Source organism: Schistocerca piceifrons, chromosome 4, assembly GCF_021461385.2.
Source record: "Schistocerca piceifrons isolate TAMUIC-IGC-003096 chromosome 4, iqSchPice1.1, whole genome shotgun sequence".
Classification (NCBI taxonomy): Eukaryota; Metazoa; Arthropoda; class Insecta; order Orthoptera; family Acrididae; genus Schistocerca; species Schistocerca piceifrons.
This window is the reverse complement of record NC_060141.1, coordinates 610,298,253-610,314,926: the sequence shown is the minus strand read 5'-3', so window position 1 is coordinate 610,314,926 and position 16,674 is coordinate 610,298,253. Positions and strand designations below refer to the sequence as shown.

Below are 16,674 nucleotides of genomic sequence, written 5' to 3'. Positions count from 1 at the left end.
GAAGGCTTCAATAGACCGAATCTACTAAATCTACTAAATGGCCAAACCTGGGACTGCATCCCTCCACTGTCCTCCACACCCACAAAACGTTGATCCAAGCCATCTTTTGTTATGTGACCGATGCCTCCATCTCTACCTCACCCAATTTCTGTAACTCCTTCCAAATCCTGGAGCACCAGACACTCCGCCTCACTTTATGCATCTGTTTACTTCCCCCAAAAGGATCCTTTATCAGCTCATCAAATTCTTCCTTCTCCTTACTCAGAATGAACACACCTCAACAATCTATACCATCTGAAACCTCAGCTCGAATAATCCTATCGTTTTTCTTCTAATCTTCATATGCTGCTGCACCTTTACCAAGACACTCACCATTTCTAAACCTACACACCGTCCATGTGATCCCCCAAAGCAACTTCAACCATCTCCCCCTCCCAGATCATGAACCCAGACCCAAATTTACTATCCTACCAGCTCTAAGTCCACCCCACCCCTAACTCCTTAGGGTTCCCCCTACCTTCCCTTCCCCATATTGCCTTACATATTTTTCCCCTTTTGCCTTTCTTAATATCCCTGCCTTTCCCCGTCAACTTTCAGCTCACCACTACCACCTCTAGTCCATCCTGTCTTTTGTCCCAATAACCACTCCTATTCCATTGATACTATGCACCAGTCCTCCATCCTTATACCACCACATTCCTACCCTTTCCACCGACCAACCTCTTCCCCTTTAACAACATACCACCTACTGCAGGACAGGTACTTCCAGTTTTGAGTGCTAGGAAAATACTTGTTTTAATTCTCAGTGTTTCAGCATGATGTGCTCTATTGTGTATCATTTTACCTTATATTATTAGTGTTTTTAACTGTGAGTGCAAGAAGTCATATCTCTTGTACATATCAAAACTTCCATTTTAATTTCACATTTATAAGTTTTAAATTAATTGTAAATACCTCACCTTCCTGTTTCTTTCAACTAGTTCTTTTGCCATTTGGTTGAGGAGTGGATTGTCTGTACCACTTACAGCCTCCCCACTCATATGGGGTGTGGGGGTATGAAATAACAACAAAGATAGAAAAACACTTCGACATTTATAAGCAAAGTTTTATGTTGTTACTTGTAAATTATTATTTCTGATTGTCAGTAAGCCGAACATATACTTGTTGTATCTTTGATCTATTTCTTTGCCTATAAAGGCGAAATTTGCCAATGGTGCGAGGTATCACAAATTAAATGCTTGTGGAAATAAGCTGATGTGGAAAACCTCAAACTGTCCATCAACAAATATGTGACTGTGGTGACCACATGAAGAAAATGATTACGTAGTGTGCACAAAAATTCTCAAGGCTGTTGCAAATATTTTTAGTGCCACGTTGGGTTCCATTTTATATTGCCCTCTGCAAGCCGTGTGAACGGCGATATCGATTCCTTGCTTGAATAAACTCGCCTAGCGTTGCTTAGCTATGGCTTTTTTCAGCTTCAAATGGTGGTGCCTGCGGGAGCTGTAAAAGAAATTTGAGCAAGTAGGCAGCTTAGACAAGATCGCTGGGGTTTGGCTGTCTCGATGTTACCTCGCTCAGTATACCATCTGGTACCTCGGATCTGTTGTCATCTGCACGCCTGGTGTTTCTTTCGTGGCTCGAGCAACCTTACGCTGCCTGTGTCGTGATGGTCCATATATTGCAGTTAGACTTTGGGAGTGCTCCAGAAGCCATAGCTGGAGATATGGCCTCATACATTGTCCATAATTCGCTTCGGCCTGATGCAAAAACGTCGATGAACAGCTTTGGTTTCCTTTTTAGGTGTTGATTGGAATTTGCGAGACAACACCCTCTCCGTATGGAGTCACCTGTAAGTGTCCTGTGTTATTCTGACGTTAAACTGTTTCGACATTTTCTACAGACCGTGTTTGGCCGATGCTTTTGTGTGGATCATTGCTCTGGCAATAGGAATCTGTCTAAGCCAAATACTCGTTTAAATGTAAGAGGGTATCAGTTTCAGGAGGCGCATCTGTTTCTTAAAATTGAAGTTTTTTTGTATCTTTTTCCCTATGATCTAAATACCTCTTAATATTTATCTTCTTTTGAAAAATCTGACCAAATGGACTTAGTTGTAGACTCTCATGTTTCCATAGCGTTCAGTTGCTTTGTCAGTTCAATTTGTTTTCTGTGTATTTGTTTTATAATTTGTCGAGTAACTGTCTGGGAAGCCAACCTAAAAGGATCTCTTACTGTATTTGCCTATTTCGTATGCTTCAGGCCTTTTAATTGCCTGACATTTCGTTGCTCACGAAAGGACTTGGTTAACCCCTTAGTCTGCTTCACAGATGAGTACATGCTAAATTTTTCACTTTCTGTGATTACCCATATTAGTGAAACAGGGTGTTACACAGCTGTGTGTGTAAAGTCAAAAAGTGAAAATCTGCCTCACAGATGTATAAAATCTCTGCTTACTATGAGTATGTGTATTAGTGAAACAGAAGTTTTCTTTTGGTTGTTTCGCAGGTGTAAATACTACGTTATAAGTTTTGATTGAATTTATAAACATTATGGTTGATGGTGTTAAAATCTGCTTCAAGGACGTGTACATTATTTTACATGCATATCAAGGAATTGTAATTCCTTTTGCTGCTTCCCCGCCAAGTAAGTAAAGTTTCAAAAATCTTAATGCTAATTTTCCGATCTGAGGACTGATTTTACTTGTTGTAAGAGACTGCTTAACGAACATGTACATTAATTAAAATTTTTGCTTTCCCTGATTGTCCAAACAAGTTAGGTAACATTTTCTTTCTATTTTTCTTTCAGCTGTGTGTGAAAGTTTTTAAATTTTTGGTATTTTTCATGCAAGTCTATTCTGTATCCTGCCTGCTTCACAGACATATGTGTAAGTGTTATTTCCTGTGTCACTTAATTTTGGTTTCTCAGAATCTAAAAATTTGTTTTCAAACTTAGTCTCTATGGCGAACTGGTACCCCTTGTTTTGTAATTAAAAAATCACTCTCTGGGATAATAATAAAGAATTTTGCTTCTAATACTATGTTATTTTTGTTCAGCGAATTTCTATTTCTAGATCCCATTTCATTACCAGTTCAGTTTGTTTGAGGACTTTGGGCAACGTGGTATGAGTAGCTAATTTAAGTTAACCATATAAATATTCAGAAGCAGTACACTTAAGTGTAACAAACTGCAGTCAGTGAGACCAATTAAAGTAGCACACTAAAGTGATTCGTTGAATAAACAAGATTAAGAGACTGTGGCTATCAGCTGCAGGAATGTTATTAAAATGCTTCGTCTTTGCTGTCGTTACTAAGTGAATTAATCAGTTTTGACATCGGCTGTAGTGATGACAGTTAGCCTTTTCAAAATTACCTGATAGTTGCTGGATGTCATCCTGAGGGATTTCATGCCAAATTCTGAGCAGCTGGAACGTTAGATCGTTAAGATCTGAACATTCTCAGTTGTGGAGAGACCCTGCTGGCCAAACTAGGGTTTGGAAAACACGAAGACTGGCAGTAGAAACTCTCGACCCGTGCAGATGAGCGTTATCTTGCTGAAATGTAAGCCCAGGATGGCTTGTCATGAATTGCAACAAAACTCAGAGTAGAACATCGTCGTCATGTCTCTGTGCTATAAGGATGCTTGAACCACAACAAACAAAAATTTTTCACCTATAGCTAGGATTTAAGCCTTAACAGTTTTGTACTGCAACTCTGCGGGGAGGATGCTTGAAGTGCAGAATGAAGTCTTGACCCACTATGGGAGAAGAAAGCACTTTTGCTGTTGTCTCTCATGTTTCCATAGCAGTTCTATGGTGAAGGGACCACTCCAACGTTCTTGAAAAGCCCTCAGGCTTTGGCTTGGCGGAAACATGTAAGCTTTGGTCATGGACTCGACTACAACACGTCACCAGCAATGGCTTACCATTCTCACCTTGCAGATACATCAGTTAGGTTATTTCAGTCCTCAGTTAAATATTCTTTATAACGAAATTTCGACAAAGTGATTAATACAGTGACAATTGTTATGTTTTATTAACTGTTAAAGTGTGCACAAATTAACAAAAACCAAGAAGTGACGTAGTTTGTGGACAGTTTTTGGTGGTGCAGGAGCTTCGTGAAGGAAACTTCGTTCACCCGCCAAAGCCGCGACCACCTCCGGGTCCGAAGCCGCCACCGCCGAATCCAGGACGGCCTCCTCCAGGGCCGAAGCCGCCACCTCCTCCAGGGCCGAAGCCGCCGCCTCCTCCAGGGCCAAATCCACCACCACCACCGGGCCTCCCGAAACCTCCGCCAGGACGGCCGAAACCGCCCTGGCCAAATTGCGCATGCGCCAAGGCGGCAACGCACAGCAGCAGCGTGAACAGTGCCTGCCGACAGAGGAATAGTGAATGCGTCATCGAATCAAGTACATTCAATCCTGTTGTGTTTCAACATGATTGAAAAACAAGTATTTATATGCTTGCTGCGGAGGATGGCCACACAAACAAACTTGTCTTGATTACTGTTTTATAAATGATTACTGATTTCGACGTGAGAGGTCGGTTATCTTCAGAGCAGTTTCTCACGTGTGATAAAAACAACATAACACTAACGTGTAATACTAACGTCCACTTGCGTGCAATTTGACACTCTAAGAAAAAAGAAAACAATGTACCATGAAGGAATCATCTGATCGAACGGAAATCGGCAGAGAAACAAATGATTAACTTTCCGCAAAACTGGATGATTTATTCCAGAGAAAGAGCTTCACAAATTGGGCAAATCAATAACATGGTGGTCCACATTTATTCGGCTCTGTATTCATTGAGTTTTTTCATGTCGTCCTGAGGGATATCGTGCCAGTTTCTGAGCAGTTGGAGCGTTAGATCGTCAAAATCCGAACAATCTCAGTTGTGGAGAGACCCTGTTGGCCAAACTAGGGTTTGGCCAACACGAAGACTGTCAGTAGAAACTCTCGACCTGTGCGGACGAGCGTTATCTTGCTGAAATGTAAGCCCAGGATGGCTTGCCATGAAACGCTACAAAACTCGGCGTAGAACATCGTTGTCATATCGCTGTGCTATAAGGATGCCGTGCATGACAACCAAAAGTGTCCTGCCATGAAAAGAAATGACATGCTATCACTCCTGGCTGTTGGGCCATATGCCAGCCAGCAGAAAGGTTGGTATCTCAGCGCTGTCCGCAGTGTCTGCCGACACGTCGTCGGCCTGCAGTCTTATTGATTGAAGTACAGTTGTCTTCAGTGATTAATTCCCTTCCCACTGAGCCTGATGACCATCCGAGAAGTGTATGAAGACGCCTCAGACAGGGGTGGGACGCCTTTGGTAATCATCTGCTGCATCCTAACAGCACAGCTGTATATCAACAACATTCTACGTCCTGTTTTGTTGCCCTTACATTTCAGCAAGGTAATGTCCTCCCGCACAGAGCTAAAGACTGATTGTCTTTGTGCTTGGCAAGCGCCACCTTGGTCAGTGATGTCGCCGGAACTCTCCCCAATTGAGAACTTTCAGAGGATTATGGGCAGGGCCATCCAACCAGCTCGGAATTTTGAAGTCCCATTAAGTCAAGTGGACAGAATTTGGCACAACATCCCTCAGAATGGCGTCCGAGAACTGTATCAATAAATGCCAAGCCGAACAGTGGTTGCATAACGGACAGAGGTGGATGAACGCGTAATTGACTTGCTCAATTTGTAAAGCTGTTTCTCTTGAATAAATCATCCAGTTTTTTTCTGAAACTGTAATCATTTGTTTGTCTATATAGGTATATCACACCTACTGATTTTCGTCCCAATCGTATAATGTCTTCGTGGTGCGTCCTTTCTTTTGTCTTAGTGTGTATTATTTGCTTCTTAACAGGATTTCCCACTACTGCTATTCATCGCAAAAGCAATAAAAATATAGTAAATTCTTTCCTTTGTGTACTTTGGGTACAGTACATGAATAATGGTGGAAATATTCGAAAACATCAGCAGATGGTTGACTGAAAATGAATCATCCTTGGATTTCAAAAATATTCAGTACATAGAGTTACAGTTCAGTGCCTCTCATATAAGTTCTCAAGTAAAAAACGATAGGTTTCTCAAGTAATGAACTAAAAGAAGTAGAAAATATATTTTTGTGGTGTATAGCTTTGTAGAGAAGTAAAATGTGGGCTATAAACGGTTCAGACAGTAGGAGAAAGCAAGCTTCTGTAATGCTCTACACAAGAATGCTGAATATTAGATAGGTAGGCCGAACATGTAAAGCAGAGGTACCGAATCAAACTGAGGATAAATTAAGATTATGGCACAATTTTACTAACAGGAGAGGTTCACATCCTGAACCGTCAGGGAATAGTCATATTGGTAATTTTTGGAAATTTGTGGTAAGGTCTTATGGGATCAAACTGCTGAGGTAACTGGTCCCTAAGCTTACACAGTACGTAATCTAACTTAAACTAACTTATGCTGTGGACAACACACACACCCATGCCCGAGGGACAACTCGAACCTCCGACTGGGGGAGACGCGCGAACCGTGACAGGACCCTTCAAACCGCACAGCTATCCCGCGTGGCTATATTGGTAATACAAGGAGGTTTTGGAGGCATAGCTTTTGGAGGAGAAAAAGGCTCGACTTAAATGAACAGATTCAAATGTACAAATGGTAGCTACGTATAGATAAATAGGATTGAGTAGATAGATCAGCGTGGAGAGCTGCATCAAATAAGTCTTTGGTCTCAAGACCATAACTACGGTAATCACTCCAGCATGGAATTGCTCCCTATCGAATAACGTATCTCAAATATTGCGTTTATTCTCTCAACTTCTTCTAGGTGCAGCTGCCAATTTTCGACGATTCAGCAGAAAAAGTCTTAAGTAGTTTCACATCGCAACACAACTGTGCTCCTGAGATGCAACAATTCACCTTCCTTCGACAAAACGCCAATGTGGGTTCACACATTGGTTAATAACTTAGATGTGAGCCTTCTATAATTGGCGAGTTTTATGATATTACACGAACATCACGACTAAGTGCAATAGCTCGTCCACAAATGAGTAAAACCATCAGTGGTTTGGAGATAGACATGGAGAAGCTCTGTTTTGTGGTTACAGTGCCATTGCAAGAAAGTAACCAGACATTTCATTACTTAACATCGCGACCTAAACTGTTACGTTTCGTTGGCTCAGCTCTTTCGTGTCGGATGTACTTCGTCCAGAATGGAGCGCTATATTCCCTTGCTATACCACTCACATAAAAGTAGTCATCATCGGAAAACTCTCATGTTGTAACATAGCCTCTTCCTCGTTTGTGCAGTGTGCAAACTGTAATCTCCGTTACATTTCTCTCACCAAAAACTTGTGAGTTGTAGTTCGTATTGAACGAAACGAATGAAAGTCGTTATAAATAATGCGTTCGCGTAAACATCCCAGTTCATCAGTGGCTTTTATTCTTATCTTTCTGCACGACTTCAACGTTTCCCGCTTGTGCGGACACTGGCAGCAAGCCGGCTGTTCCCCTCCAGAACACACTACATTCAGATAATTATGTCATACTGACTATATATTGTTAACAGTTAGGGACCGTCACCTATGAACGAGGCTATGCAAGTAACTGAAACTGGATTCAGGAATGACGGACTTTCAGTTACATACTCTTCCCAAGACGCGCATAGTTAAACATAATTTATCAACTATGCACATGTCAGTTGTGATGCAGTTTCCTTACTGACACTACATATAGCGACGTAAAGTATATCAGTATTGAATTGCTGGGAGTGTTTGTTCCAACACAGGAAACTCAGCCTCGATGACGGTACCCCCTGCATAGGAAGTCTATAACGTCAAAGCAAACAGATACGTGGTATAATACCTACTTCAAACAACAGTTACTCAACATGGTGCAGACAAATATGTCGTTATTAATACGATACTTTTCCTGCAGACTAACTACAAAGAGACGATAAAAGAATGAAGAAGTTTATCAAATTTTGGCAGCTACAGATGAGCTATATAAACCAATACATCGGTGTTACGTTTGTAACACGAGTGTTTGCAGTCTCCTTAACTACCTATGTTAATGAGATTTCCCAGTATTGCAATACGTCTTTCACCTTGTATTATAGTTTGTCTGGTGAAAGAATTGGGCTTCTTAGGCGAATCACAGATATTTCAAATACGTTTCTCAAATACGGCACCTATGAGTATCTATTTTCTTCTTACTATGTTTATGTCGGCACTTCCGTATGCCACACATCCAGTTTCGTTCTTTATGGTACAACAGCAATAACACCAGTCTCAACTAATACATCGTCGTCATCCGACCTCTACATATTCCAAGCACAAATAAGCGCTTTTCTACCCGTGTTTGGAATCTATACGGATAACAATGAATATGTACATATTTGCATAAAGCGCTTGATCACGAATGCTTGCCATGCTTGAAGACGCTTATCACTGAAACATTTTCTTTGTATGAGAACAGTAGCAAAAATTTCGTCTTCTGTACAGTAGACAACCATTATTCGTCATTCATTATTAAAAATAATCATTTAATGTTCGTAGCAAAACAGCTGTGATTTGTATGAACTTATGTTTGTCGCGCAATTTGACATATCAGTAGCACTGTTTTAAGAATAAATGAAGTCGGATAGAACTTCGGGAATAGCTACATACTACCAGAAAACAAAATGTGTAATAGCTCACTGGAATGTGTTGTAGGTGTTGTGTTGGCAGAAGAGCCAACACCGTGTTACGAGGGGAGGCCGAAATGCACGCGTTTTAGCTCACGCAGGCTGGCATGAGGAGGGAAGAACTATACTGACGTGAGGTCTGGAACATGGCAAGGAATTAGAATTCAGAAAGCGGACATAATTAGTTTGATACTTAACTTTAATCCATTAATGATGAACGTCGCTCTTGACGGTATATGATTCACAATATTATCTGTTCAGAGTATGGCGCCTTGCTAGGTCGTAGCAAATGACATAGCTGAAGGCTATGCTAAACTGTCCTCTCTGCAAATGAGAGCGTATGTAGACAGTGAACCATCGCTAGCAAAGTCGGCTGTACAACTGGAGCGAGTGCTAGGGAGTCTACACTAGACTAGACCTGCCATGTGGCGGCGCTCGGTCTGCAATCACTGATAGTGGCGACACGCGGGTCCGACGTATACTAACGAACCGCGGCCAATTTAAAGGCTACCACCTAGCAAGTGTGGTGTCTGGCGGTGACACCACAGTAGGAATTAGTGTGTGTTGTTGATACGATGAAGTGGGCATCTGAACAGGTGAGTACAGGATTATGTTTACAAAATCAAATAAGCGTAATGCAGGAGTGGATTAATAATGAATAAGAAAATAATCAGCATTGTGAATGGATTACTGTAGCGAAGTTAGGTACAAAGGCAGCACCATTCCTTATAGTACAAGTTTATATCCCTACTAGGTTCGCAGATCATGAAGAAATTGAAATAATATATGAGGTAAAATAAATTGTGTAGATTTTTGAGGGAGACGACAATTTAATACTGATGGAGGACTATCATTCAATAGCAGAAAAAAGAAGCAACATAGTAGGAATACATGTACTGGGAGAAGGGAGTGAAAGGGGAAACAGCGTAGTAGAATTATCCGTGGAGAAAAGTTAAATCATCATCATTTGCTGGGGCCTTTGTCCCACTGCAACACGGGGTCGGCCTTGTTACTATGGATTTGGCGATGTTAGTGTCACAGGGTGACTGGATGCCTTTTCTGTCGCCAACCCATACCCTGCCCCCCCCCCTCCCCCAGGACGGAATTACTGTACCCCAGTACCCCAACTGTCTGCGTCTAGTGCAAGCCATGAAATACTGCCAACGTTTTTACAAATGTCTGCGAGTCATGGAACTGTGGCGGGACGTGGGGACTAGCCAACTATTCACCTATTCGGATGTGTAAAATCGCCTAAAAACCACATCCACGCTGGCAGGCAGACTGGCCCTCGTCGTTAACCCATTGGGTGGATTCGATCTGGGGCTGGCGCGCCTACCCGAATCCAGGAAGCTGCGCATTAGCGCTCTCGGCTAACCTGGCGGGTACGGAGAAGATTTAAATGGCTACTGATAGTTTAAGAATCATCAAATGAGGGCAATTAGGGAAAAAACACCTGGGGACACCGGAAGCTTTTAATAGATTGTACGGGATGATTCAGTTATGATATAACAAAATGTCAGCTATGTCGAAAGTTGCCGGAATAGTTGTTCTAATGGCCCTGACAGTGCATCTCTTCTAATACAAGCTCTTTGATTTCCACATTTTGGGAGGAGGGAGTATGGATCAAATCAAGAAATGTCCTGTAAACATGGCCTCTAAAGTGTATAAGTTAAGAGCTAAGAGCACTCACCCAACTTTATTACTGCGAAACTTATCTCTTCTACAGAACAAGTGCTCACAGCTCTTAGGGCATTCATTTTCGAACTCATGTGTGATAGATAATTCTTCCTCGTTTTGACCCGTAATTCCTCTTCCCAAAACATGGAAAGCAAAGAACTTCGAGCAGAATAGGTCCACTATCAGAGTTATCAGCACGAGTATCGCTTGTAACTTCCTGTTCGGTCGTTTCCGAACCAGGATCCCTTACCTCAAATTGATACATTTGCCCTTTTGTATCATCTTTGAAAGTTTTTAACATAGTCACGAAATCACACCGTAAAACGGTTAGACAGAGATTTCCAAACCAACAACCAGAAAAAACTAACAAAATTGTAGGCAACTGTTGGTCTTATTCACCTATGCAACAGCATTTTCTCTTTCCGTACTGCCACAAAAGATTCCTTCCTAAGCACTGTCAAAATGTCTCTCGTATTCTCCGCAAACGATGGTTTGTGCCCTTACTAATACTTTTACTAACGTGGAGGAACGTTTTAGTTCAGTTACATTTTGCATTATCAGCTGATGCGTAAACCCTTAATGACGAGCGTCGCGAATCCGCATCATGCCGAAGCGACGCTAATGAATGGAAGGTTAATTGTTTTTGAGTGCCAGTGAGTGTGTGCAGTTTCTAGGCGATATTACCAACGCCTCTGTGTTACCGTCTCCTGAGTGTTTTGGGATCTCCTTGAGCGACTTGCCGTTCGCGCCATTGTTCATTACAAACACACACACACACACACACACACACACACACACACACACACACGCCCGCACGCACGTAAACGAGAAGTAATCGCCTTTCTTTGGACGATTACAGCTAGATAAAGAAGTAAGTTCAATTCTGAAAATTGAAACTTCCTGGCAGATTAAAACTGTGTGCCCGACCGAGACTCGAACTCGGGACCTTTGCCTTTCGCGGGCAAGTGCTCTACCAACTGAGCTACCGAAGCACGACTCACGCCCGGTACTCACAGCTCTACTTCTGCCAGTACCTCGTCTCCTACCTTCCAAACTTTACAGAAGCTCTCCTGCGAACCTTGCAGAACTAGCACTCCTGAAAGAAAGGATATTGCGGAGACATGGCTTAGCCACAGCCTGGGGGATGTTTCCAGAATGAGATTTTCACTCTGCAGCGGAGTGTGCGCTGATATGAAACTTCCTGGCAGATTAAAACTGTATGCCCGACCGAGACTCGAACTCGGGACCTTTGCCTTTCGCGGGCAAGTGCTCTACCAACTGAGCTACCGAAGCACGACTCACGCCCGGTACTCACAGCTTTACTTCTGCCAGTACCTCGTCTCCTACCTTCCAAACTTTACAGAAGCTCTCCTGCGAACTTTGCAGAACTAGCACTCCTGAAAGAAAGGATATTGCGGAGACATGGCTTAGCCACAGCCTGGGGGATGTTTCCAGAATCAGATTTTCACTCTGCAGCGGAGTGTGTGCTGATATGAAACTTCCTGGCAGATTAAAACTGTGTGCCCGACCGAGACTCGAACTCGGGACCTTTGTCTTTCGCGGGCAAGTGCTCTACCAACTGAGCTACCGAAGCACGACTCACGCCCGGTACTCACAGCTTTACTTCTGCCAGTACCTCGTCTCCTACCTTCCAAACTTTACAGAAGCTCTCCTGCGAACCTTGCAGAACTAGCACTCCTGAAAGAAAGGATATTGCGGAGACATGGCTTAGCCACAGCCTGGGGGATGTTTCCAGAATGAGATTTTCACTCTGCAGCGGAGTGTGCGCTGATATGAAACTTCCTGGCAGATTAAAACTGGTGCCCGACCGAGACTCGAACTCGGGACCTTTGCCTTTCGCGGGCAAGTGCTCTACCAACTGAGCTACCGAAGCACGACTCACGTAGGAGACGAGGTACTGGCAGAAGTCAAGCTGTGAGTACCGCGCGTGAGTCGTGCTTCGGTAGCTCAGTTGGTAGAGCACTTGCCCGCGAAAGGCAAAGGTCCCGAGTTCGAGTCTCGGTCGGGCACACAGTTTTAATCTGCCAGGAAGTTTCATATCAGCGCACACTCCGCTGCAGAGTGAAAATCTCATTCTGGAATTCCGAAAATTGTTTGCTTATAGTACCCGTGACAAGAAGTGAATCACATTTTAACGTAACAAACTAGTTGCACGTGTAAGTAAACAGGAGAAAACCTTCTGTTTAAAATACGCATCAGTGGGGGTTTATGTGTCACCGTCAGCGCATGAAAGAGATGAAATCATGTGAAGTGAAATCAAATATCTCTGTTTATTTATACCATTATATACTTCAATTTATTAAAAGTTTCCAATAATTCGTTTGAATATTCGATTTCAACACTCTTTTGACTGATTACTTTTCACTTTTACTGTGATGTGTAAATTCTAATCAACTGCTAGTACTCTGAAGCTTTTAATTTAATAGCGATGGATCCCCAGATTTTATGCTCCAGGATATGGAAATGGTAATTTCAAAACTAAGTACCACATACGGAGAGGTACGTGGCAGTTCCAAAATTTACCGTAATAAAAACAATTGTCTGTTATAATTAAAATTCTGAATAGCAGTAGCAGTTTGTAAGTAGGGAAAAGAAATCAAAAATGAAGAGAAATAGGCCTTCAGGCAGTACAGAGCCAAATTTACTACGCAAGAAGCATCAGGGCCTAACAAGATCGGTTCCGTACAAATTAGTGCAATACGTCATTGGCCTCACATTAGAGCCACAAAACCAAATTGTAAAAGACAGACAATATTCGTGTGCAGTAAATGTAACTAATGTTCGTCTGTGTCTAAACAAGAGAATAATCTGATTCCAAGAATTCGACGAATACGGTTATGTTTTGTTACACATAATCATTTAACATGTATTAAAATCCGGATTATTATTTTTAATAATGTGAAACCTATCAATGTATCATCAAAATGTTAAATAAGATTCTTTTTACCAAATGAAGTGTTGTCAGTGTTTAGTTTCTGAAATGCCTATGGTTTCAAATATGCGAAATACACAGTTACACCTGACAGGTATAACATATCTTAGATCTGACTTTATGTACCCTATAACAAACTGCTACTGGTTACGGAATATGATTTTTCTATTTCTTCTTTCAAGTAGAAATTTGTTCCGATATTAAGAGGATAAAGCTTTCTTTTTGTAAGACATAATGTGGTTTAGGACAGTAACTATTGTGAGCTGATGATCAGTACCTATGGACAGTAGCAGACGCTCAACTGTAGCGCCAGACTGCTACAAAGTAAGTCTAAAAATAAGTTCATCATAATAAAACGATAATTTTAACGCTCTTGAAATGGTCAGATGGTGACTATTTCATCTCTCGACTCGGAAAGCCATTCTAGATTCGTCTCCACTAAAGACTGTACTCAACGATCAGTAACTCTAAGCGAAGTGTTGACAGTCTCAGCAACGAAAACTTATTCGTATATGCGTGGCGAAGTCGCAGAGGCACTCACCAACAGTTTAGCCATGGCGTGGTCCGCAGCTGACAACACCGTGTGGCGTTTGGCGGCCGGACGCGGCTTATATACAGTATCGTAACCTTGTAGGCTGTTTAGTAAATATTAACTGTTCTAACAGTGTACCGGGCGGATTGTTTTCGCGACTTCAGCGGGGATTTCCTAGCCGTGGTGCTTTCCGGAGGCAGCAGGTGTCAAAGAAGAGTTTCATTGTATTGTGGAAAAGCAGCCATTTCCACTGACGTGTGTGGTAAGCGCTATTGTGAGCTCATTCCTTGAGGCTAGCGGATCTCGAAATTTATGATCATCGAGATAAAACATCTTCTCTAACACATTACATATGTAGAAATTGCAATGAAATATTTAATTTTTCTACAACAACTAGAGCAGATGGTTTTAAAATTCTAGTTCAAGTGTTGTGCGACGTTTGTGACGGGGTTCACTCAGTTTAGGAAAGTGAATGGTGCTCCACATTCTAAAGATCACCTGCAGTGTGGAGAACGCAAAATTTATAGTATGCGGCCGCGTATGCTGACAGATTTTCGTTCTTCTTTTACAGATTGTTAAGCAAGAGCGTCGATGGAATTACACAAAGATGGTAAATGATATCGCCTTAGTTCTTTCCTAGCCGATTTGGGGGGAACTTTTGTCCTTCATGAATTGTCCATAAAGCAATCAGTTTACTTCGAATTTTTTTGCTGAGATACACAAGAGGAGACATTAGTATAGCTTACGCATCGCATTTTGGGGCTGCAATGCTCTACAGCCACCCCAAAGGTCCGAAAATAAGTCATGCCGCAGCGTTAAAACATATGGGGAAATCAAAGTCATTTGTACAAAAGAGGGTAACACGCAATAACTTGATTAAAAACGTGGATGTCTTTGAAGAACGTGTCTCAATCGGTGAAGTGACTTCAAAATCGGAAAAAAATGATTGTTAACCTTTTTTGGGGAATACCATTCTTAACAATGCAACAAGCGCAAACAAAATGCTGTCAACGCAAAATCGTCTCATTTGAAGGTCTCTTTCATGTGAATACACTGAAAACTTGTTTTCGAGCATACCTGCGATTGTGGGTGACTGAACGTATTATTATTTATAATTGCATCATTCTTTCGTTCTTATGTTATGTATGTATATGATTTAGTTTGTTGTCAAATACATTTTTCTGTTGATTGACCTGACCACGATCATACTTCCTGACTGTATGTTAGCATCCTTCCCCATATTTGCATAAGTGTTGTGTTTTATGTGTAACAGTTAATTCTGACTATGAGAGTAGAAGGCGGTACCGCTTTGATGGATAGGGAGAAATTTGGTACTGAAACAACTAGCGATTAGTGACGAGGAGCCTACCAAACTAGCATCTCCATCCAAGACTCTGATCATTATCAACAGTAACGCATGGGTCCAACCGACAGGCTCCTGCAGAGAAGTTTAGTTAGAAATCCTGAAAATTAGTACACAATCTGGTGAACAGGAACGGCACATTTACAACTGCCGCATTTCGGAAAATGACGACAGTCTATTCCATCATCAGTATTTCCCATTTTTTTTCTTTTTATTGCCATCTACACCTTTATTCGAGAGTATGCTGTTATACAAATGACTGATCATTTTTGTGTATGCCATATATGATAAAAGTTTATTGGGGTACCGGATAGCGTTCCATACTTGATCCTCACTTATGGTAAAAAGTTGGCAGCCAGATACAATGATAAAACTCCCTCCTAATACTGCTGCAGGTACGTTGACTGTAGCAATATTTAACACACTTCACGTAGAATGATTTTTATTAAATTTAGATTAGATACAAAAGGATGATTTTTGGACTTTTATTATAATTTCAGTTTTCTTACCATTATGACTTTTTGTTTATTATGTATACATCAGATTGTGCACGTGACATCTGAGATTTCAGCAGTCACAGTTGCTTACGGCTCTTTTACATTAAGCGAAGGGCTTCAAATCAGCTTGCTACTTTTGTTCCTTGGAGGTCGTCTATCCGAAATATCCTATTTACTTATGTTGTTATGGATATTTACTTTACTTGCGGGTGACCTGCATCCTATGGGTTCCTTGCTGCCTTTTTACATGTCTTACACCGTTTCTATAACTTTTTACGTAACACGTTTGTTGTACAGCTCTGTATATTTTACGTTGGATGATGTTTGATATTTTTCCCTTTTCAGAAAACACAGTTGTTTGAGACTGTGTTGTTTTATATTGTTGTAAGGCCAATATTTAACTTAGAAGATTCCAGCTTTCTCACATATGCTAATATCACATATATGGTTACTCTGAAGCATTTTGATACTGTGTGTTATGTTTATGTATTTTTATCCTTTTTATCATTCAAGACTCTGTGTGTGTGTGTGTGTGTGTGTGTGTGTGTGTGTGCGTATTTAGTTGCGTTTTGTTCCTTTTGTCATTTTTAAGCAGTATAGTATCGTACATCTTACATCAATTAATTTATTAGACACAGACTTTGTAACTATATAAGTAGTATTTTGATAAACAGGACCTGAAGGTAACGCAAATGCTGTGTTGAAACTAGTCGTCTGAACAATAAATACTGTGATAGTAAGGCTGTGGTCTTCAAATTCCATTGCTTACGTTGTCAGCCACTGTCTCACGTCCACAACAAGGCTGGACTAACACAAGTACTTGAGTCTACCACCACAGTGGTTCAAAAATGGCTCTGAGCACTATCGGACTTAACATCTATGGTCAACAGTCCCCTAGAACTTAGAACTACTTAAACCTAACTAACCCAAGGACAGCACACAACACCCAGCCATCACGAGGCAGAGAAAATCCCACCA

General features: G+C 41.5%; 1 protein-coding gene and 1 non-coding gene across 2 annotated transcripts; both read right to left on the bottom strand.

Annotated features, from left to right (window-relative positions):
• Positions 1-4,129: 4,129 nt before the first annotated feature.
• Positions 4,130-13,860, bottom strand: LOC124796055 (glycine-rich cell wall structural protein 2-like). Its single transcript, XM_047260142.1, has 2 exons — positions 13,846-13,860; positions 4,130-4,366 (listed from the first exon to the last, which is right to left on the bottom strand). Exons 1-2 carry the CDS (start codon positions 13,858-13,860, stop codon positions 4,130-4,132), a joined length of 252 nt encoding a protein of 83 aa, XP_047116098.1.
• Trnas-cga lies at positions 11,571-11,645 on the bottom strand. Its single transcript has one exon. It is a non-coding gene; the product is annotated as a tRNA-Ser (tRNA).
• Positions 13,861-16,674: the final 2,814 nt, after the last annotated feature.